We start from the raw sequence: 24,800 nt of genomic DNA, 5'->3' as shown, positions 1-24,800 counted from the left end.
CCGCTCGTGCTACCTGAGCCCCTACTGGCGGGCAGCTGACGCGGGCGCTCAGGGGGCGGTGCTGGCGAAGGGGGCGGTGCGGCGCCTCAGGGCCGCGGTACCGCCGTGCCCCGCCCGCCTCCCTCGGCCGTCGCGTTCCCGTGACGTAGCGGCGCCGGGAGCCGCGCCGCGCTGAGAGAGGAGAGCGGAGCGGCGGCCCGAGCTGCGGGCGGCGGCTGCCGGGGACCCCCCGCAGGTAGCGGAGCTGCGGCGGGGCCGGGCGGGAGCTGCCGGGGGCGGCTGGGCTCATCGACGGGCGGAGGGGTGCGCGGGATGGTGGGGGTGAGTGCAGCTGGGGGGTGGCGGGCTGCCGCAGCGGCTGTGCGCTCATGTAGGTGTGCTGTGCTGCGCTGTGCTGTGGGCGCGGCGGGCTGCTGGGGGCAGCGGCTGGGGGCTGGAGGGCACGCTTGGGGATGTTCCCAAAGGCATTGGGTCAGGCGGGCTTCTCTGCCAAAACAGGCTTCTGGAGTTAAGCATCGCTATAAAATGAGCGTGCGGTCTAAGTAATGGCAGTGTTTTTATAGCTTGCGTCCTAAATATGTACTGGGTCAGGTTTTTTCGTTCTCGTTTGGGATCTGGACGAGCTGGATCGATGGCTAGGGCCGGTGGGATGAAATCTTATTGAAGATCGAGTGCTGGGTCCTGCACTCCGGCTGCAGCAGCCCCAGGCAGTGCTACAGTCTTGGGGCAGAGTGGCTGGAAAGCTGTTCTGGGGAACAGGACCGGGGGGTGTTGGTGATGCTCAGCTGAACATGAGCCAGCAGTCTGCCCAGGTGGCCAAGAGGGCCAATGGTGTCCTGGCTTGTATCAGAAGCTGTGTAGCCAGCAGCAACAGGGGAGTGATCATCCCCCTGTACTCAGCTCTGGTGAGGCTGCTCCTCGAGTACTGCGTTCAGTTTTGGGTCCCTCACTGAGGCGCTGGAACGTGCTCAGAGAAGGGCAGCAAAGCTGGTGAGGGGTCTTATGGATGGGGAGCAGCTGAGGGAACTGGGATTGTTTAATCTGAAGAAGAGGAGGCTCATTGCCCTCTACAACTACTTGAAAGGAGGTTTTGGCAAGGTGGGAGTTGGCCTCTTTTCCTGCGTGACAGCAATAGGATGAGAGAGAATGGCTTCAAGTTGTGACAGAGGAGGTTCAGGTTGGATATTAGGAAAAATTTCTGCTGTGAAAGAGTGGTTAGGCACTGGAACTTGTTGCTTGGAGAGGTGGTGGAATCACTGTCCCTGGAGGTGTTCGAGAATCATGTAGATGTCGTACATAGGGACGTGGGTTAGTGGGCAACATTGGTGGAAGGTGGATGATTGGACTGGATGATCTTTGAGATCTTTTTCAACCTTAATTATTCTGTGACTATGGGCTGCCTTGGTTTCAGTTAAAACATGCTCACCTGCTTCTCATGTTTATGTCACGAGCATCTCCTCTTTTTCCTGATATTTTCCAGATCTTCACATGAAACCAGAGACTCACTGTCAAGCTAATTGCTATAACCTCACGGTTTGACAAAAAATGGAGAGCATTACACAGCTGTTCAGTGACCTGTGTGAGGCACACCTGACGGGTTTGCCATGGAAGGTGCACCTGGGCAGGCAGAAGATCAGCAAGAGGAAGGCTAAGCAAAACCTGAAGAGGGTTGCATATAACACTCTGTTCATAAACCTTTTTCAAGATGAAGCACGTAAGCTGCAATCAAACATTTCCAAGCTTCCAGTTAAAAACAAGATTTTGATGTTGTCTTTCAACCTGAGAGTCGGTGGCCTAGGAGCTCAGGCAGATAGGCTGGAGAGTCTTGTGGAGGAGCTGGAAGCAGCCGAGGGCTTACCATTTACTGAGCTTAATGCTGTTCTGGATCTCTTTGTACAGCTTGCTGGAACAGGTCCTCCACAGCTTATACCACAAAAAAAGGACTATTTTCTGAACAACAAATATGTCGGGAGAAATGTCAAGTATCAGGGTTATGATTATTACGATGTGAGTGTGTTTGAAGCCGATATACAGTCTCTAATAACAAATGAAGAATGTCAGTTCAATGACACAATTCAGAAGACTCTTCAGATCATGGAGGCTGCCCCTGGAACAGGACTCCCTGCCATAGGGCTGTTCTCACAGAACTATCCTGTTGGGGACAAGTTTGAGAGAGAAACACGCGTCTCGCTCTTTGGTGCTCTTGTCCACAGCCGTACTTATGACATGGACATCAAGTTGGATTTGCCACCAGTGCCTGACAATGCAGATTTGTCTGGACTTGCAATTAAAGTATGGTATCATTTGTTTTGGACTCAGAGTCTATGCATGCTTTCAGGCGTTTTGAACTTGTTTTTTTGAACATAGGTAGTAATTTCATGTGTAATAGAAACAGTATTGGAATGTAAGCTAGAGCAGGGATCCTTTGTTCCTTTCGTGCTGCAGAGATGTATGATAATGAAGATATTGGTCTTGTCTTAGAACTGTATAAAGAAGGCATGTTGCTGGCTATAAGCTCTGTGAAGTTAAGCCATCAGCTTTATCTGTGCCTTTTTCACTCCAGTAATTTTTTGCTTACATTTTTTGCCTGCTTTGTGTATTGAACTTCTTTGCATTGTTGTTTGTTTGTTACTGTTCCTGACTGCGTAAGCTCTCCTGCCTGAATATATGTGCTTTGCTCTTCAGATTACGTGACCCAGTGTGTATTTTCCTTGTGACTTTTGTATCTTGAGCCATTTTTTCAGTCATTATATTTCATCAAACCTCCTGTATCCGGCTGTCCATTTTCCTTTGCAGCGTGTAGATTCTACTGTATCTTTTACTGTCCAATCTATTCATTTTTGCTACATTATATTCTTATTGAGGTACTAGATAAATGCACTTGTGTTTTTTTTTTCTGTCTTTCCATTTGTTACAGTTGATAAGTTTTTATAGTATTTCTTTTTTTTAATCCTCCTTTGTTCTCTCTACTTAACAAACAAATACCTCTTGCAATTCCTTAACTCAAAGTCCTAACTGAAACTAGAATTCAGATATTAAAAAAGAAAAGCCCTGTACACATACAGATGTAAGTCTTAACTATGAGGAGGCAGATTTTTTGTTGAGTGCTGTACTCCCCATCAGACTGTAGGATTTGAGATTTCTTGAAGAACATGCTGTGTTTTCTGTGTGGAGGTCATTGTGTGATTGTCTGACTAAAACTGGGTACTCTTCTGCACGTACAACTGCTGAGATTAGAGTGTGGCACATGCAGTGCTTGGACATTTTCAGGTTTTCTGCATGTGAGTAAGCATCAGAGAACAAGCTATGTTAACAAAATTGTACAGATTTTAAGAATTAGAATTAGTAATCTGCTTAAAAGTCATTCTGAGCAGTGCCATTTTGTTCTCTATAGAACTATATGCTTACAAAGGAGTAGGTTTCAATTTTAGCATTAACAAACGTAGTGTTATTATTTCAGTGGTGATTGATTGTTGTTTTGTGTTTAGGCATTGGTTGCCTGTGGAACAAATGAAAGAGTGTTTAAGGAAAAAACTTACAGATGAAAGGAGTGGGCACTGGCTGAGTCATATTGAATCACTTAATCACAAATGATAGCAAAATCTTTATCAGCGTATGTTTCTCCAGTAATGTTTTCATACGTAAAGCTTGAACTCTCTCCAACAGGTTCCTCAAAGCATAGACCAGTCAGAAGATGAAGGATTCCAGTCGGCATCCAATCTGACTCCTGATTCTCAGTCAGAGCCAAGCATGACTCCAGACATAGATCTGTGGGATGCAGTGCTCACATATGGGCCGAGCAAACGAAGATGCTGGGAAAGAATTGGATAGTATGTGTCTGATGTTATTGACAAACTTCCTGTGCATCACATGCAAATGTATGAAGGTGCAATTGATCTTAGTTCTGAATGACCTCAGTATAGGAGTTAAACATGCAATAGGAATACCGCAGATTTAACGCAAAGAATTCAATATGTGTATTAATGATGGAGAGCAAAACAGATCATGCCATTTCAGCGAACTAGTCTTTAGATTGCATCTGTTTCATTGGAAGAGAGAAAATCACCTTAGTACTAAAAACTGAAGGAATTACGGCAACACTTTCTGCCCATGTGAAATGCAACATTTTTTAACTAATATCTCCGTATACACAATGTAATTTATTTCAACCTGAAATGATTTCATATTTTCAGATTCAGAAGAGAAAGTGCTAGAAGAATTAAACCCTTACCTCCCAGTATTGTGTTCCTTTTCATTGGTTTGTAACTTAAACAGTAATCACTAACTGATAGTTGATGGTATTTGACTTGTAGTTCTTCCAGCTGTTGAAAGAGTTTCCTCTCCTGAAAGAATGCTCTAGGCAGCCCTGTTAAAAACTTCCTTGGTTCCCTGAGTTGGAAAGAAAAAAATGGCAAGTTTCTTTCTTCCATTCCTGCTGAAAAGCACCACACCCATTTCTCAACAAAACTTGTGTATGTTTTCTGTAGTTGTAAGTAATGGTCTAGTGGTGCATCTGCTGCCATGCTGTATAGTATTGAAATTTTCAAGCCCAAGCTTAAGTTCTTTTCTGTTCCCTTATTTCCCAAACCCACTGTAGCACTCTCTGGCTTTGCTCATAGTAAGAAAAACAGTTTTTCTTGTTACCATTTAGATTTTAAGGATCTTAAAAGTCAAATGCAGGCTATATATGTGAAGCTTTCCTGTTAGAAATGCTACTAGAACCCAGAGCAGTTTGGAAGATTTGGATGGGAGATTTATTTTGGAGAGGATGGTAATTCCTGCTAGGAAGAAGTAGAAAGTGTTAATACAAGTCATTATACTTTGAGCATATTGCTCTTGAATGTGTTTGAATATCAGTGTTACATTATCCTGGAAATCAAGTAGTATTGCCCTCATTTTCCTAAAATGGAAACTGCAGCAATGAAAGCCACAAAAGAAAGTAGAATTTCTCTCACCAAGCCTGTGTTTCTGAGTTGATGTTCAAATTACCTGTCAGTTTATTTGTTGTCCTGAGTTAGGGCTATGATTTCGTTGTCTGTATGTACCATCCCTTGAAAACTTAGCATTCTGTGCTCAGTACACATTAGCAGCTGTATAACATTTTGAAATACTTTTTTTTTTTTGGGGGGGGGAGGGCTTAGATATATTTCTCATACAATCCCCATTCAATATTTTGTTTGCTCTGGCAGCCCACCTGGTAAAAAGGAAGAGCCGTACCTTACTGAGGCTGGGAGAGAAGCTTTTGACAAATTCTACAAACTCCGAGAAGGGGAAATGCAGCTCTTCAGTAATACTGTACTTCAGCTTCCACAGCTTGTGCTGATGAGGGAACCTGAACTGGTGAAGGATGTCTTGAATGTCCTCATTGGTGTGGTATCCACTACATTTTCACTCGATCAGGTATGAAAGATATTTAACTGCAATTCACAGTTGCTTTTTTTTTTTTTTTTAGATACCTCCTTTTCAATGCATTATTTATTTTGAGATCTTGCAGCTGTGTTAAGAGGATGAGTGTGACATAATTGCAGTACTGTCATATCTATATATTGCAATAACGACTTATTGCAAGAGGCAGGAAACAAGTATTTGTCAAAATAATTTGTGAAAATAAGCTAATGAATTATGGAAAACAGAAGTTTAAGTAATGTTGTAGACTGGGTCTTCATGGAAAATTTTGGATAATTAATCTTTTTCGATATATTTGAAAATGCACTCTTGAAATTTTGCTACAATTTAATATTCTTATTATATTTTCCTACATACATAGTGTGAGTTTCCAGAGTATCTATGCTGAAAATTTGTCTCTAAATGTTTGCTGTTTTAAATCAGAATGTAGCTGGGTAATATTTGAAGAGTTTTTCCTCTCCCATTTCATTTTAGGCTGCTCAAACATTTATAATAAAGGAGGGGGTATACGTGTCTGGAACTTCACCAGAGACAATGCACAACCTGCTCTCAGAAGTTGCAGAATATGGAACCTACTACACACGGCTGAGTCGCTTCTCTCTTCAGCCAGTCTTAGATTCTTCGTACAGCAAAGGGCTTGTGTTTCAGGTAGCACCATTGTGTTAAATCACTTACATTTAATGGGCCTGTTATTTTAGGTAGAGAATGCAATTTTGATTTCAAATAAGGCTGGAATTTCTGCTTTCTGCAGAACTGCAAAGTATTTTCAATACAGATATGTATATTTATGTATCCCAGGTCAGCAAGGAACAGTGCCAGCATTGGAGCCCTGCTTAAATTGGAGCTGTGTGCTTAGGGTTTGCCTGCCCAAAAGCAATAAATGGAACCTCTTCATTACCTGAACTGTGATTTGTTATGTGGTTTTGTTGAGATTCAAAGGGACAGAATTTAGAAACATTTATATGTTAAGATGTATAACACATTGTATGTGTTACATTGATACTGACCTAGAGAAACATGCTATTTAATAGCTTTGATAACTTTTTCGTAGTTCAGAATTAAGTGCACATTTTACTTGTCAACCCTCTTTATATTTTTCTAAACTCTGTGTACCTGCATGATACCAGGTGAATTTCTAATGCATATAATTCATTTAGGATTAGTTATGAAAATATATGCCTTCTGAATATTTCATTTATAGCTAAGTTAATAGAAAGTGAATAAAAAATTCTTATTCAATTCTTAGTCAACCTAGAGAAAGTTAGAGATTACATAGGAGTTTTTTCCTCTGTTTAGTTTAGGTATGGAAATAAGGAACAGGTTTCCCTGGGTTCATAATGGAGCTGCTACAGAATCAGAAGCTCTTCAAAAGGGCAGTTCAAGGAAGGTGAACCAAAATGCTCAGGGTGTGCCTGGGTGCAGTCTTTGTTCATGGCACACTGAAAGAGTATAAAGGAGTCATTTGGTTAATTGTATGCCTGAAGTTATGTGGACTCTTACTTTCCTACACAAGCTCCTCTTGCTTTTAGATGCAAATTATTTTATTAAAGGTTTGTTTTCATGCTGGTGCAACTGATGAGAGATATAAGTAACTATTAACACTTTTACCAGTAAGGCTTTGTAAATATTTTCTGTTGACAATAGGCTTTCACAAGTGGTCTGAGAAAGTATCTTCAATATTACCGAGCCTGTGTTTTGTCTACTCCTCCTACTTTAAGTCTTCTGACAATCAGCTTTCTCTTCAGGAAATTGGGTCGTCAGTTGAGGTAAGAGATTAACATTAAATATTTCAGCTTTCCATAGAACAAAAACTGCAGTATGTTTTTTTTTTCTTTACAGCACAGGAGAATATTAAACAGTCATTCTTATATAATCTTTCAGTATTTTTCCAGCATTTTCACACAAAAATTTCTTTATGTTCCTTAGGGAAAACATGTAAAGTCTTTACATTCGGTTACTTTGTTATCCTTGTTATCATTCAGATAATACCATAGAATTGTTGTGTGAATTTAATCTATAGCAAAGTTCAGATCAATGTGATCTCAGAGATTTCTGTCTGAAAGTCTTACGTATGCTTTAATACTGTTTTGTAGATATCTGGCTGAACTCTGTGGCATAGGAACAACAGCACTGGGGATCAGTGGCGGAGCTGGTGCTTCATTTCCTACGGTGATAACAGATTTTCTGTTTTCATGTTTCATTTCATTTACAATTATAGTATTTTTCAAAAATGGGGTTTTATATAATGTATTTAGTCTCTACCAAAGATACAACCTCAGACCTCTAAAGTGCAGTTTATTTCATTGTAAAGGAGATGTTTGTAGCAAATGAAATTAATCCAACTCTCCAGTGTTTATAAAGTGAGAATGAGATCACTAGAAACTTAGAATCATAGAATGGTGTGGGTTGGCAGGGCCCTTTAAGGTCATCTAGGTCCAGCTCCCTGCTATAAGCAGGGACACCTCCCTCTAGACCAGGTTGCTCAAAGCCCCCATCCAGCTTGGCCTTGAATGCCTCCAGGGAGAAGGGGGCATTCACAAGCTAACTCAGATAAAGTGATCTGAACTGCAGATATCTAAAGTAAGATGGATCCTGCCTTCCGTGTGTAGTGAAATGGATCTAAATATACATATTCATCAATTTTTATTATTAATCTTGTAGTGGAATTTGTCATCTAATATTATAATATTTATCATTTTCATTTTTAGGGTGTGAAATTGCTTTCATATCTGTACAAAGAGGCCCTCAACAACTGTAGCAATGAGCACTATCCAGTCCTTCTGTCTTTGTTAAAGACAAGTTGTGAGCCATACACAAGGTGCGTCCATAACTGTTCTCTGCACAGTTATGTTTAAGAGCAATTTTGAATTAGCAATCTAGTGAGTAAATACTAATTGCTAACAACTCTACTAACTGCTAACATAACAATGACTTTTAACTTTTCAGAAAAGGTGTAAGGTACAGCTGTTTCTGCAAAATACATGTTAAAATCCATTAATTTTTCTGAATGCTTCTTTCCTTTTTTTCCAGATCAGTAGCAATATGTGGGCTTTATGTAAAATCCTGAAACTGGCAATCATGCCTTTCTCCTAGAGTTCTACAGACTGGGAAAGTTAATGCTTATCTCCACTGTGTTTGTGGGCTTTTCAGTAAGCAGTAATAATAATAACAATAATTTGTTGCAGATCTTTATCAAAACATCAGTCATCAGGGTTGCCATTGAAGGAGGCATCCATCATGTGAAGAAAGTATTGTTAACCTGAAAGAAATTCACTGATAAAAGTTATTGCTCTAATAAATAATCGGAACACCAGTTCTAATACATTAAAAGTTCTTAACTTTTATTTACAATCTCAAAATTGCACTAAAAGTTTCCTGTTTGTTGCATTGACCAAACTTCTAGAAGAGGTGTTGGTATTGGAACTATTAAGAAAAACGAAGACTGTCTTAAGGGTGCTCTGAACCTTTTTATCTGTAGGTTCAGATAATTGTATTTTGTATTTCTTTAAAGGTTTCATATTGCACAGAGGAAATATGTAAAAGCGTGAATAAATATTCTGAAATAAGTTTTCTCATTATTACACGTATATTAAAAAATGTCTACAGATACAAAGGGTTGATATTGTATCTTTGTTCTACAGTCTGTCCATTTCTTCCTGACAAAGTTACATCTGACTCCTGCTTCTCTCTCCCTACTCTTTTGATGTGACTGGAATGTTTCTAGAGGTTTTTAATACTTCCTTTGTAAATTTATATGCAGAAATAAAAAGATTGTTTTAACTGGGACAATCTTTGATCATAATAATCAGTGAAATATGCTGTATAGAGTTGGTTTATTTTGAGAAAAACGTAGAGATAAAGTCTTATGTATACCTTAAATATCAGTTTGACAGCACTTAATTGCATGTTTTTATTCTTTCTGTAGCTTGTGTGCTTTGATGTTTTAAAGAATATAGTGGTTGGTTGGTTGTGATAAAGGTGAGAAAGCGAGAGGATTCATTTTCAATATTGTTTAATTACATTTCTTTTAGATTTATCTATGATTGGGTATACAGTGGTGTATTCAGGGATGTTTACGGAGAGTTTATGATCCAGGTGAATGAGGATTATCTTTGTTTCAGAGGTACAGTATGCATATTGAGTATTTAATATTTCTATTTTACACAATTTTTGCTGTTAATTAAATACTTAAAAATACATAATTTTTTTTTTTTTTCTGGTATGCAGATAAACATTACTGGACTCATGGTTACGTCTTGATTTCAAAAGAAGTAGAAGATTGTGTCCCTGTATTTCTTAAACATATTGCTAATGACGTATATATATGTGGGAAAACCATAAACCTGCTGAAGTTGTGTTGTCCCAGGGTATGTATTGGTTTGGTTCTTCCCTATTTTATTGAGAAAACCATGTTTCTTCAGAGTTGGTTTGCTATATTTTTAGCAAGTGAACTCCATCATTTACGACTGTTATTGCGTAAGCAGGGGGCTATTGCATGAATGTCGGATATTCAAGAACTGATAATCCACTCTACTTGCTAATGTCTCAACTGTGGAAATACACATTTTTAACAGCATCAGATTTATTGTATACAGTGCATGTGCTAGATTTCTTGTTTTCCTTCTGCTGAAAGCAGAAATGTTTTAGTCTTTCATGCCAGTGCCTTCCATTTTTCACTCCAGATACCGTAGTTACTAGGTCTTGGTTCTACATAGCTCTTCTGTGTCAGTTCTACCACTGCCTTTCCAAGATGAGTTTGAATAGTTCCTTTTTTTCTTATTTTGCACAGCAAGTGTTGTCCTTGGCAAGAAGAACTGGTTAAATTACGTTGTGTCTTCACACTGTTTTGTGCATGTCTCACAGGGCAACAACTACAGAAGTGTCTGAAGTCTGTGGGCATTCTTATGTAAAAAGTACTCTGGGCAGCTTCATGTCAGATAAAAGTCATAACACTGATATCTAAAACAAGATGACCCTCTGCTAGTTCTCCTAAATCTGCTCTGATAATCATTTTCAAACCTGACTCGGGTGTGCCAGTAGCACTGACGCATGAATTTGTAATCGTACATTTTACAATTTACAATTTACAGTGTATTTAGAAGTAAATTTCTCTGTTTTTCAGCATTACATATGTTGGTCAGATATACCTGTACCCCGGATTTCTGTTATTTTTTCACTTGAGGAGCTGAAAGAAATAGAGAGAGATTGTGCAGTGTACGTAGGTCGGATGGAAAGAATTGCTCGGTACAGTTCTATAAGCAAAGAGGAAAAGGTAAATGAACGAAAGAGTAAAGAACTTATGGTTTGATTGATTTCTTTTTTTTAATTACTCTTTATTTTTATTGTAACTTCAACAGAATTTGCATTGATGTTCAGAATTTTCTTATTGGCCAATTGCTGTTTGACCTGTTAGTGCAATTAACAGATTTTGAATACAGCTTTTAAAACATTAGGCAGTGTGTTGTTATGTGTCAGCATTTTCACATTTTAGAGGAGATTTGGACTTCCATCTTAGTTCTTTTCCGCAAAAGATTTGCCTTGAAAAGCATTGAAAAGCATTGAAAAGATTTTAGATTCTTATTTAGCTAATGGAAGAAATCAATTAGAATCAGAAGGGTAACCAGCAGGGACATGGAGGTGATTATCCCCCTCTACTCTGCTCTTGTGAGGCCTCATCTGGAGTACTGTGTCTTGTCCCCCAGTACAAGAAAGTCAGAAAGATATTGGAGAGGGTCCAGAGGAGGGCCACAAAGATGATCAGGGGCTGGAGCACCTCCATTATGAAGACAGGCTGAGGGAGCTGGGCTTGTTCAGCCTGGAGACAAGGCGGCTGTGGGGTGACCTCATTGCAGCATTTCAGTACCTAAAGGGAGCCTACAAACAGGAGGGGAATCAACTTTTTGAAAGGGTAGATAACAGCAGGACAAGGGGAAATGGTTTTAAGCTGAGGGAGGGAAGATTTAAGTTGGATGTCAGGGGGAAATTCTTCACTATGAGAGTGGTGAGGTGCTGGAACAGGCTGCCCAGAGGTTGTGGATGCCCCGTCCCTGGAGGTGTTCAAGGCCAGATTGGATGGGGCCCTGGGCAGCCTGGTCTAGTATTAAATGGGGAGGTTGGTGGCCCTGCCTGTGGCAGGGGGGTTGGAGATTCATGATCCTTGAGGTCCCTTCCAACCCAAGCCATTCTGTAGTAATACTCTTTTTCATAATTTGCATGGCTAATTGTTTTGTTAGAATACTTTGGTTCTGTCCTACACATTGCATGAACGTAGTATATATACTGGACTGATGTGTTTTGACATAAGGTTCAGAGTACAAACAAGTTTTCAATAATAATTTTAACTTATTATAGACTTACAATTTAATTAATTGTTTTATTCTTCTTTGCTTACTCTAATTATGACTTAATAACCATTTTATGGTCATGATATGGCTACGTGGATTAATAACCATGTGTAGCTGTATTTTGAAGTCTAAAATAACAGAAGTATTTCCACCTGTTTTTTGTGGTTGGTTGATATTTTCAGGATTTGCGCATGGAAATAGCCAAGCAAGAATTAATTGTTCATGCTCGAGAGACTGCTAGCAAAGTACTAAAAGCCATTAATGGTGAGTTGTGAAGGAGTTTGGTGTGTTTGTGTGTTCTGTTGGGTTTGCTAATGTAAAATAACAGTATCCTTATTGTAACAACAGATCGGCAGATATCAGAACGAATGGCTTTAGATGCAAAGAAACGTGAACAGTTTCTGAAGTTGAAAGAGCAATTTGCAAAAGACCAAGAGGTATTTCTGTGTTTATTTCTAAAGGCTAAGTATTTCTTAATAAGTATTTCTTATACAAATAATTGAAAGGTTATTTTGATATATTGTACTGAATTTGAATGAGTTAATATATAGAGGTTGTGAATTAATATGAATGAATTGAATGAATTAATATATAGAGGTTGTGGATGCCCCATCCCTGGAAAAGGTTGTGGATGCCTCATCCCTGGAGGCATTCGAGGCCAGGCTGGATGTGGCTCTGGGCAGCCTGGTCAAGTGGTTGGCGACCCTGCACACAGCAGGGGGGTTGAAGGTAGATGATCTTTGTGGTCTTTTTCAACCCAGGCCATTCTATGATTCTATGGTGATATATTCCTGAAATGCAGATAAGAACTTTTTGCAGATGTGTGCATCACAGCTAGTATTGAGTGGCTTTAAATATTTATGCAGCGTCGCCTTGCTATAAAGCAAGAGGAGATTGATGATGATTTCAGCTATGCCCGAGAGCTCAGAGAAAGAGAAAAAAGACTGAAGGCCTTGGAAGAGGAGCTAGAAAAAAAGGCAAGGTAAGTCTGTCTGAGTAGTCTCCCAAAGCTCATGAAGACCTCAAGAAAAAATGTTTTATTTTGTAATTTATGGCATTAGCAGTTTTCAGACACTACTCTACAGGGCTAATGTTCACAGCTGTAGGGTGTGTAGGATTGTTTAGTGGTCTAGAAGCCTGAGTTCAACTCATTTGTGCCCATTCTATCCAGTCTGTTTCGTGTTTTGATCAGACTTTGGACAAAAATGTTAATCTTAGAATTAAAACATGAGCCTGTAGCAAAAATGGCCATATGTATGTCAAAGCAGAAATAAAAAGGAGACAGCAGGTACAGCAGGTACATTGATAATCTTGATAAACTTGATAATTGATAAACTAGATAACTGATAAACTTGGCGTGCTTTTGCTACATATCTGGTGGTATTTCATTTTCTCCCCTTTTATCCAGAAATACTTACAAAAACAAATGACATACTAAGCATAGTTACAGGAGCATATTAACTAAGACTGCAGTTGTCTTACTTGTTGTTTTGCTGTAAATGAAGCCTCTGTTTTTTACTGTTAAAAATTTACTTCTCGGTTCTGAAATGCAGAAAGATCTAATTCTTCAGAAGGGAAGAGGCAAAATTGCTATATGAAAATCTGTAACTCAGCTTTATTTTTACTTTTGTTCAGGCAAGAGCTAATTGACCATTATAGCAAACTTTCTGACGATGCAGCCCGTAGGGAACAAAGAGCTTTGTGGAAAATCCAGCGACACAAGTTGGAAACAGCTCGTCTTAAGTTTCTCTTTGAAGATCAGAAATGTATTGAGGTATTTTCTGAAAAGATTTAAATAAATGATCTTTAGAAAGTCTGGTATTTGATGCTTTAAAGACTTGGCTTTGTCATTTTTGCTTAAAGGAAATGCTTGAAAAACTTCCAGATGGAAGCTACAGGAGGAAATTAGATATTATTCCTTATAAACAGTGCCAGCTGGCTTTGGATAGAAACACTGCTGTGGAAGATCCACATTCACAGGTGAGTTTATTTGCTTACATAAACTCCAGGTAGATGTTCCAAGTTTCCTTAAGGGGAGTTCATTTCATAGTTTAGTTCATCAAGGTTCACTGTAGCAGCAGCATGGGTAGTTATCACTGTATTTGTAATACATCTGAAAAATTGGAAAATTTCAAGTCTTACATGTAACAACATGATGCCTTATTAAGTAGCTTGATTATGTGACCAGCCATACAGTGTAATAATTACTTCTTTTTAGGTGTCAGCTGTGAAACCTTTGCATTCTAATGAACGAGTTGGCAGAAAAGAATCTGAATCTGGACTGGAATACGTTACATCTACTGACAAACCATTGGCCATGCCACAGCTGGCAAATACTAATGCTGATCAGCATTTTCAGCCTAAAACTGCAGGATCTGAAGGCAATCTACAGAGTTCAGAGCAAGCGCACAGCTCCCTATGTAATGTTGATTCTTCTCCTGAATCCAGTGTGAACATAGAAGATTTCTTACCAAAGCCACAAGATGAGCAACCTGTTGCCATTAGCTTACAAGGATCTCTGCTAGATGAAGCACTTAGAAATATTAACTCAGATCTGTCAGAGACTTCTCACATAAGTGAAAATCAGCCTGCCTCAGAAGAAGAAGGTAATACACTGTTACATCAGCAAAACGAGTATGATTTTAATACTGTTCTCAGGCCAACTGCTGCTTTGCAGGGGCACATCAGAGTTGGAGAAAATGTATTTGATGTGGAGTCTAGAAGGCCTCGGTGGAACATCCACGGGCATGCATCTGATGCCAACATCAGAGTGGGAGAATATGTGCCTGAGGTGGACACTTACCAGCCACGTTCAAGTCCTTATGGGCATTCTTCAGACTCCCATATAGAAATCAGCAGCTATACCTCAGAAGTTGAATCTACTCGACCCCGATGGAATATTCACGGGCATGTTTCTGAAGCTCATATTAAAATTGGGGAATATGCTTCAGAGGTAGAGCCCTCAAGACCTAGGTGGAGCATTCATGGACATGCTTCGGAAGCCAATATTAGGGTTGGTGAATATGTGTCAAATGTTGCTCCTGCAAGGCCTCGATGGAACATCCATGGTCATGTTTCTGATGCCAATATTAAGATTGGTGAGAATGTGTCAGAGGTTGTCTCAGCTAGACCTCGTTGGAACATCCATGGGCATTCTTCACAATCACACATCAAAATTGGAGAGCTAGTTTCAGATACACAGCCTCTGAAATCTCGTTGGAGCCCTTTTGGTCATGCATCCCAGTCAAGCATCCAAATAGGGAAGTGGACTCCGTCTACAGAGGATGATCCCATACCTCATCGTAAAGCAATTTCTGGACCTTCATCTGACTCCACAGTTCAGACACTTCTATATAATGAAGAATTATCTCCTTCTGGAGAGATTAGAAAGGAAACAAAACCATCACAAGCTAAGGAAAGTATTTCACTACAGTCACAATCATCTGACATTGATCCCGTCTCTCCTGATGCTAAGGATGACAAAAAGGAAAATGTAATGGAAGAGAAGCAAGAAGGTAAAATAAGATGAAGTTTATTCAGTCAGCATTTGTTTAAGACATCCTGAAAGTCACTGTAAATGTTTACATTCAAAATGGCTACTTATTTCTTAATTCCTTGTGTAAGTTTTAAAATGCTTTTAGAATCCAGAGTTGAGAATTCCACATATTCTACGTACAAGAAATAGAGAATTGAGGGGGGAAAAAAAAAGGGTTCTGAAACTTTGTGAAACAGGACCTCATATGAACTTGAATAGAGAACATGCAAAAAGCTGCATGTGTTGGACTTTGGGAAGGAACTCTTATTGTGGCAGTCTATAAGCCTTAGGGAAATTTTGAACAACTTTGGGAATAGATCTGAAGTATGAACTAAGTACTATAAGCAGGTCTGAGTAATTGCTGTCTTTAATTTATTTGTAATTGTAGTAATTGCAGATGAGGTTGACAAGGACTCTTCTCCAGATTCATCGCAGAGCTTACAGGTAAGAAATGAACTGGTAGTGCAGAAGACTTCCTATTCCTTCAAGGAGTTGAGTGATCTGGTACTTAAGGTAATAATTAAGGTACTGTGTGGGTCTGTGTTAATTTACTAGTCTATTATACTGTATTGTTTTTACATGTCAAAAAAGAATTGACACGTAAGCTGTCTTATTTTCAAATTGAACAACTTGTCAATTGCCTGTAAGAACACATGAAGTGTGAATAGCCAAAAGCAGCAGCTGTCCTAAGAGCAATTTGTCCATGTTTTTTCTTTTAGGCAGAAGAACCCAAAAAGGCAATTCCACAGGATACTGTGCCTCAAGAAGCTGTATTTTCTGAACCCAGTGCTTCCAAGACTAAGGATGAGGAAGGGGGAGAGGAAGATGCATGGAAGAAAGAACAAGCTTATTTGAAAGCATTATCGGATCAATACTGCATTGAAAAATACCAAGACAGTTATGATCTAATGTGTGAGTAGAACACTTGGGAGAAGTAGGAAGAGGAAGGTGTAGCAAACTTGAGCAAGAAAGCCGAGTGCTGGAAAAAGTATATGAATTTTCAGTAGATTATCAATATTATGACCTGCAGTAGCTAAACAAATTATTTCTAGGCACAAAGATGAGAATTATACATTGACACACTTGATTTTCTGATGTAAAGGGGTTTGCAGAAGTTAACAGAAATAGATTATCAAATTGCTGAAGTATAACAACTCACAATGTCTGTGTATTTTTAAATTTAGCAGAACTACCAGTTTCCCATCTCTTGCACCATGTGATACCAAGATCATACACTTTTCCAGTGGATCCTATGGTACAGTCAGCAACAGATGAAACAGCTGTACAACTGAGTGAGCTTCTATCTCTGCCCGTGCTGATGAAACGTTCTATTACAGCCCCCCTGGTATCTCAGTGAGTACTTATGGAAATAATGTAATTTGTATTATACTAATTCATGTAGTGTTCTTAGTTCTGTTCTGAGACAAGAATAGCATATAGATGTGTGCTTCTAAATTTTCCTTTTGCTTCCAGAAGTGGTCCGGTGGTTGGTTTATTACAAACTAAAAAGTTCAGATTTACACTGTAAATAGTAATCTATACATACATTTATATGTGTAAATTACAAAACTGAAGGTCAATTTGGAATACAGGGGCTTAGAGGGCAGAATTTGCTCTCACATTCCTGGATTTCACAACTATTTCACAGCATTGGTTTTCTTGTTCTTTTAAACAGGTGTATTATTTACAAGATATGTGCTTTCTTTGGTAGATAAAAGATGAGGGGGAAAAAAGAAGATCTTTTGATTGTATGAAAGCTCATGCATATTGAGCAGAATATGTTTTATGTTTCTGTGGGATCTCCATTGTCTTCAAGGCTGATTTGAAATTGACTCGAGTCTGTCCTTATTGTTGTTAGAATATTAAGGGAACCCACGTGTGTGAGGCTATTTGATTAGTATGGTATGTTAAACAAAAGTTTGTTAATGTGTAAAAGTTCAGCTTCTGTCATGAAAACTGTTATTCACAGATAGGTTGAAATGCTTCCTATTTTAGAATCTTCTTTCTTGCAAAACCGCATTTCCACTCACTGTGTATGCTATATTTTTAAGCCCATAATAGAAAGATCTAATTACCTTATTTTTAAACATCCAGATTGTCTATCACAGTTGTGCATACAGATGCATGTATTCAGCAAAGCAAAGTATGCATGCCTGAGCAGTGTTCTGGCAGAATTAGGCTATCCTCGATGCACAAGTTACATTATTTAAAGCTAGCCTGAGTACTTGCAGTAAACCATAAGCTGTACTGTAGACTTGCCTTCATTGCCTGGTGTCAGTGCTTTATCAGTTAGGTTGTTTTCAGGGATGAAAGAGTCCTCTTTGATCTGTTTGCTTAGGTGACAGAAATAAGTCAGAAGACTGTTGATAAAATGTTGCTACAGAGTCAGCAGCCTGTTGTGTAGCCAGCCTTAAAGTACTTCTGCAGTAAGTTCAAAACCCAGTTAACTGAGGTGGTAGGTTTTAGTTGTGGCATATTCTGAGTGAAGGTTTTTGAGCTTTATCTCATTTTCTTTTGCTTATGTGAATGTGTTCCTGTCTTGGATATCAAAGTACTGAAGCATTAACCTGATGTAGCCATAGCTGAATGTTAACATTAAGAAGGAGATCCTTGTAAGAATAATATCTTTTGTGTGTTTTTCTTTTAGTGTTTCTCTTGTGAATAAAGCAATAGTTGATTACTACTTCGTGGAACTGAATGTAGAGAAGCATTTTGAAGCACTGAGACACTTCCTGTTAATGGAAGATGGGGAGTTTGCTCAGTCACTCAGTGACCTGTTGTTTGAGAAGGTATATGCTGCATCTTCTTAGCCTTTTGGTTATTTGTTTTAGTTTGGCAGCTGTGGATGAAATTGGATGGAAATAAAGGAATGGTGTGAGAATCCTAGCTTGTGCTATTTCCTCTTTGTGCCATGTCAAGAAGTGAGAAACTCTGTTAAGCTTGTAAGGACTGATGCATAAGAAAGTGTGCCCATGTCCAGGGAAATTCCAAGGAAGGGTGTAATATTTCTTACAGATAATCCCAGAAATAGAGTACTTGGTACACAGAGAGTAGTAATTTCTAGCTTTGACAGATCAGCAGTTAAGGAAGGAAATTTCACTCTTTCCTGTGAGAACTGCTGTACTCTGTCTACCCCCATGTCCTCATAGCAAAGCTGGAAGAGTCTGTTGCCACTTGAGATCCAGTGAAAAGGCCTGTGTTGTAAAATAACAGCTCCTACCTCAAATGTCCTATAGAGCAGAATGGGGGACATCTGAAGAGAGTGCTGCACTGTCTGATGAGACTGCATTCTTCTTGTGACATCATGGGCCAATATAATAAAATAGGAGATACTACTTTCAGAGCAGCTCTCATGTACCTGGTTGCCCGTAGAGAAACATACCTGTAGGACAGTTAATGCATTTTTCTGTCCTCTTAAGAATGTTTTTGGTGCAACTAGGAAAAGCACTCTACTCCTTGAATAGCTTGATTTGTATGCCTCTGAGGCTGCTGCACTGTGAGATGGACAGACTGGAGTCAGGTAGCTAATGTCAGCCCTGTCCCTAGCTTTCTGCCCCTCTGAAGCCTGAAGGCCGTGTTCCCTGCAATAGGGATGCTAACAGCTCCTGACCACAGCAAGCTCTGATCTCACATATCAAAAGAAATCAGTGCATGTGGAGATTACCTTGATGCTGTGGACGATAAATTATTCAGAAATTTCTTCATAATCTCTGTGCATCCCTACTGCAAAAGTAAATTTTTCCAGTCAGAATGGTGGGACAAGGCAGGTAGTCATCACTTTACCATTCTGCTTTAATTCATCTGTTTGCAAGAGTCAACTCTTTTAATTAATAATGTGTAATTAGGGTTTCTTTTTCCCATAGCTTGGATCAGGACAGACGCCTGGTGAACTGCTGAATCCGCTGGTTCTTAATTCTATCCTAAACAAAGCATTACAGTACAGTCTTCATGGTGACACCCAGCTTGCTTCCAATCTTTCTTTTGCCCTCAAGTACCTTCCAGAAGTGTTCAAGCCCAATGCACCTGATGCTCTGAGCTGCTTAGAGCTAAGGTACAAGGTAAGAAAGTATGTCTGAAGGCAGTAGTACTGCAAGTATAGCATGGTTCTTGTGTACTATGGTAGACTGAACATCTTAATAATGGGATACCTTCAAGAATGGAATGAAAAACCGTGTAATTGAAATTACAGGATTTACATATTCTGGCCACAGTATTATATTATTAAAATACTTACATTGATTTATATGTCTTGGAAATATTTGTATCTGAAATGTGGTAATAATTTCTAACACAAAAATGCAGCATGATCAGTGCTCGGTTATTTCTTTTAGGTTGACTGGCCTCTGAATATTGTCATAACAGAGAGCTGCATGAATAAATACAACAAGATCTTTTCCTTTTTGCTTCAGTTGAAGCACATGGTGTGGACTCTCAAGGATGTGTGGTTTCACTTAAAACGCACTGGTAAGTATAACAGGTGAGCTGGAGGGTATGCTGTTAAAAACGTGCTTAGCACCTTGTGCTAGTCACAGAATCATTGAATTGTAGGGGCTGGAAGGGACCTCTAAAGATCATCGAGTCCAACCCCCCTGCAAAGCAGGCTCCCTACAGCGGGCTGCACAGGTACATGTCCAGAAGGGTATTGAATATGTCCAGAGAAGGAGACTCCACAATCTCACACTGTCAACTGATCATAAACATGACTTAAAGCAGTCATGTCAAGCTTCAAATGTCACAATAAAGAAATTTCCTTAGCATTTTAAGCAGGTCTTACTAATAGAACTGTTCATTCCTTTATAAATCCTGGTTTATACAGTCCCACTGGATTCCACTGATAATATATTTCTGTTTTTCCTTTCAGCATTAGTGAGTCATGCATCAAATTCTGTTCAGTTTCGACAGCTGCAGCTGTATAAACATGAAATGCAGCATTTTGTGAAAGTTATTCAAGGTTACATTGCTAATCAGATTCTTCACGTTACGTGGTGCGAATTTGGAAACAAACTGTCTTCTGTGGGCAATTTGGAAGAAATTCACAGAACACACGCTGAATACCTCAACAAAGCAATTTTCAGGCAAGCTAGCACGCTTATATCTATTTCAAATATTTAAGTTAATGGACCTGCCATCTGTTTGGCACAGAGTATGTGTGCAGAACTGACTTCTCCCTAACCACAAACACTGCTACGTCATTCTTATAGATGAAAGTGCCCAGGGTAAAAGTGTTCTTATAAAGGGAAATAAACATAGTGGCACATAGAAAGATCCATAATTTCTTCAGCTACCCATCTCCTTACTCCCCCAGACTCTCTGCAGTGGCTTCCCACTCTGCCTCTGTGAGCCTCAGATTCCCTGGAATGGGGAACTTTAACCTGAAGACTAAGGGCACTTCTGCCACAATTGTCTTTCTTTCAGCCCATCCTTGTCATAGCCTCTGTTAATGAGCATTATTTTCATTCTGTGAGTAGTGTTCACAAGCAGTCCTGGCTCAAGAACATGAAATGCTTGTTCTGTACATTTTGTGAGCCCCTGATACTGTGTGGTGCCCAGGACTAGGCTGCGTGAGAACAAATGTGATGTGATGCCTCCATCCAGATTCACAAGCACAGCAAGAGACACATGTCTTTTGGGAATCTTAGATTTATAGCCTTTTGATTACTTTATATGGGGAAGGGTGGTGGTGGGAATAAGAGGAGAGCAACTAGAGTTAATTTGATTTCTTCTTAAAGTGTATATACTGGAATGATAGTGGGTAGATAGAAAAGATGGGAAGAACAGGAATTATAGAATCACTGTTACAGTTGACTGCAGATTCATAGATTTTTTTTTTTTGTTATCATTTAAAGCAACTAAAGAGGAAACCTAAAGGATTCTTCTTCCTACAAACTCAAATAATGTCAACTACATTTTTAACATTATTACTGTTCTGTTAGGGGTCTGTTGACTGAGAAGGCTGCCCCAGTGATGAACATCATACACAGCATCTTCAGTCTCATCTTGAAGTTCCGCAGCCAGCTGATCTCTCAGTCATGGAGCTTTGATGCTGGGAAGCAAATGGCTGTTCATCCCAACTTCGGTTTGATGCAGCAGTCGTACAACACTTTCAAGTATTACTCTCACTTCTTGTTCAAAGGTAAGAAATTGCATACATTCTGGGACAGCGATAGAAGAAAGCATTCAACTGACAACTGAAAAAATAGTTCATAGGTTTTGGAAGTACAGCAGGAAGATGTGTGTACTTACTGTGTGTTAGAACACGTAGTTCTCAAATGAAAACTGCATTATCTTGTTCTGCATACACTAGATCATCTTAGTGGTCTCTTTCAACCTGAATGATTTAGTGATTCTAATTAAAACATCCACATAAGAAGTCTTAACAGATATGCCCAAACTGAACATAAATCTTTGCTAATTTCCAAAGTAAAGATTTAGTATTTAGCTTTCTCTATATGTGCTTGTATTTTTCTTTTCTCTGAAGTTGACTTCTGGAACTTTTTATTGGCAGCAATGAGAGATAGTTATATCTAAAATTAACTCAAAGCTTTATCTGTCTAGCTGAATGTTACCATTGCTGTGTGATTTGAAAATTCTAATTCCAGTGTTAGACTGAGGCTCAGTGAGACCCTCCTGGCACTGCTTGGAGCTTAGAGCCAGTTTTCTAGGCATGTATTTTTCAACTGCATGGATCATTTGCCAAATGTTCTATCCTTTAATATTATAAAATTTCTGCTTGCTATCAGCTTAGCCTATAATGTCAAGAAATGGTTGAGCCATCTTTTTTTTTTCCATTTCTCCTTCGGACCTTGCTTGTATTTTCAGTAGGAGGCACTTACCTTTCCCCTGAATACAAAGGTAGTTCAAGAACAATTTCTAGTCAGATTATATTCTTTGGGAAATGAGCTGCCCTTTTTATTCTTTAAGGGTATCCAAAAATGGTGTCAAAGGACCAAAAACAGATATTTCAGGATGAGTTAGAATGGCTGCTTCCAAATTCTACAGGAAGTCAGAACACCTGTGGGAACCACCTAAGCCCATACTACGAGATCTATGATTGCTTCATGGACAGAGATTAATAAACCATTCCGTAAGGAAATTTGCTGAGTGACCCAGTTCTTTCCACCCTCTTTATTAAGCACTACAAAACAAATCTGTGCTTGTTCATCTACACGTGTTCCTCCAGTCACTGTGTATTGTAGAAGATTCTCTCACAATGTGTTGATCCAGTATCCATTGAAAGCCAATACAAAGTAGTCTGGACTTCAATGGCTTTGGTGCAGGCCCTGACTTCTAACTGTCCACCTTCCCTTCGTCCCTGCATGTTACTGCTGCTTGCTGATTCCCTTTCTGTAAGTGCATGGGAGAGCTTAGGGAGTTTCTGCTGCCTTTTTTACTCTGTTAAATAAGGATATGAAGAATAAGTCAGTTTGTTTATTTGTGGAGCTTGAAGGATTTGTCATAGGAGTTTCTTTCATTTTCTCTCTCACATGGACATAGCTCAAGAGAGCTTCAGCGGAGCTTCTTCTTTCAGAGGCCACCAGCTGGCCTAACCACGTTTCCTGGTCAGTTGGCATTACAATAAGAACACAACCTCTTGTTGTGAAAGCAGCCTGGGGAAAGCATAGTACATTTCCACTTGGAACTTGCATCTAATTTACAATTCTTTATAATTCCAGAGAGAGAGATTGGACCTTTCTCATACAAAACTGCATGTTTGTTTCCATTGTCCTCAGCTTTCTACAATAGGCTGGTTTTGTTGCTTTTTTTCTCCTAAATTAAAATGCCAGTACTGACTTTAGAATATTAATCTTTGTTGAAGCTTATTTTGCCTTTTGTTTTTCTCCCAGTGGTAACAAAGCTTGTAAATAGAGGATACCAGCCACATTTGGAGGACTTCCTACTGCGAATCAACTTCAATAACTACTACAAGGATAACTGAGCCCTGCAGTGTAAAGATCACTGATAGCATGGTAAAGCAGAAACAGATAAACCTATATGCTTGTAATTTATAGAAGCTTATGCAAATGCCATGCAAGAGGCATTTCTGTCAATTAAATAACCCATCCTCTGATAGCTTGAAGAATATAGCCACCACATCGTTTTTAAGATGCATCACTCTCTCTATAACAACTTCCTGTCGTTTCACCTACTGAGAATCAATGTTGTCATTTTCACAAAGATAGAGGAGTGCCCCATCTTAGCAGAGAGAGTGCAAAAATGTATATCTGTGAATGTGTAAATGTTGTATTTTCAGTGTTGTGAATTTTCTCCAATGTAAATACGTACATGTGAAATAAATTAAAAGATAGATACTTTCTAAAGTTGCTGAGTGTGAGGTGCAGCTGTTCAGATGGAACCTATTTGATGCGTTTTATTTTCACACTGCCAAATCAGATCAGTCTAAACATGACAGTTAGCTTGAAGACTGGTAGTTGGAGTGAAAGAGGAGGGCTTGATGAAACATTGCAGTGATTGGTGAGAGGATAAGTACAGGACTATTCAAGCACTCAGCAACTGTTGGATCACTTATCACAGATCTACTTTTCTTATGGCTGATTTGGGCTTTACATAATCACCACAAAATAGCTAGAAGAGGAATTCAGCATCACAGGAGTGAAACACAATTCCAACAGCTGCTTCTAACTGCAAGATCACATTTTTCACTTCTTTGGTTTTTTTTTTACCTCAAGGTTATCAAAAGAAATTATGAAATATGAAATGTTGCAGAGGGGGACTCTGCTTTGCATTTTTCAGGTTTGAAGTATGTTGACTTTCGAGATTATGAAGTCACAATTGCTTAAAACATAGATATATGCAGAGTCTCATTTTCTGATTGGCAGCTATTTAAAGGTATAGGCACGGCCCACATATTCTTCATACTATGGAATACCAAATACAATTTTTTGTTACTTATGGTGTTGTTTTTTTTTCCCCCCGAAATGGAAATGAAACATTAGAGTCAGAATACATCAGCTGTAAAGCTGCCCTGGTCCCAAGTTACTCTAAAAGACCATGCTACACAGTTCTAACAAATCTACTCTGTTTTCTCTATGCATGCTCCTTTTACTCCTATGCTGTCTTTCCTGCTACAGAAGAAGATATCCAGAGGGCAGGTAGCTTGCAGATTGAGCTGCTTTGTTGCATGGGCAGGCAGAGAGCTGTTTGCCTGCCTGACGTGTTTGTGCAGAAATCAGCTAAAACAAGTCTGCTGGGACTCCTGCTGGGACTGTTGTCCTGACGCACAGCGATCACTAGAGAGCAGCCAAACTGCTTCCAGCTCCCAGGCTGGGACCTCAGAGCTCCTCAGCACAGTGTAGCAGTCAGGTGACTTCCAAAAGAAAGCTGTGTGAAAACGAGAGGAACATGAGCAAGAACTAAAACATCACAGGTGCCTCAAAGCAAAGCACAAGTACCGCTCATCATTTTCCCACTGCTTGCCTTGCTCTCCCAGTCCTTACCTCCAGCTCTGTAGTACTGAGTGTATCCAAATTAGTACTTTTTGATAGAACTTCTGCAAA

At 39.4% G+C, this 24,800-nt stretch overlaps 1 protein-coding gene across 2 annotated transcripts; it reads left to right on the top strand.

Moving 5' to 3' along the window:
• The first annotated feature begins 127 nt into the window (after positions 1-127).
• On the top strand, positions 128-24,165 carry TUBGCP6 (tubulin gamma complex component 6). 2 transcript variants are annotated; one of them, XM_031614919.2, is made up of 26 exons: positions 128-235; positions 1,481-2,292; positions 3,667-3,830; positions 5,190-5,400; positions 5,881-6,054; positions 7,051-7,172; positions 7,500-7,575; positions 8,115-8,224; positions 9,438-9,529; positions 9,634-9,773; positions 10,529-10,678; positions 11,933-12,014; positions 12,099-12,187; positions 12,617-12,732; positions 13,386-13,524; positions 13,614-13,730; positions 13,969-15,265; positions 15,674-15,729; positions 16,005-16,197; positions 16,470-16,638; positions 17,933-18,074; positions 19,149-19,343; positions 19,617-19,749; positions 20,147-20,360; positions 21,219-21,418; positions 23,130-24,165. In XM_031614919.2, the coding sequence occupies exons 2-26, from the start codon at positions 1,546-1,548 to the stop codon at positions 23,219-23,221; spliced, it is 5,220 nt and encodes a 1,739-aa protein (XP_031470779.2). In that variant the 5' UTR covers positions 128-235; positions 1,481-1,545; the 3' UTR covers positions 23,222-24,165. The 2 variants fall into 2 exon arrangements, with proteins under 2 accessions (XP_031470779.2, XP_089992829.1); XM_090136703.1 differs by lacking the exon at positions 23,130-24,165 and adding an exon at positions 22,207-23,119.
• The last annotated feature ends 635 nt before the right edge of the window (positions 24,166-24,800 follow it).

The sequence above is a fragment of the Phasianus colchicus genome, chromosome 1, assembly GCF_987193195.1.
Source record: "Phasianus colchicus chromosome 1, bPhaCol1.hap1.1, whole genome shotgun sequence".
Lineage (NCBI taxonomy): Eukaryota > Metazoa > Chordata > Aves > Galliformes > Phasianidae > Phasianus > Phasianus colchicus.
The sequence above is the reverse complement of the archived record's forward strand: the minus strand, read 5'-3'. Positions and strand labels throughout refer to the sequence as shown.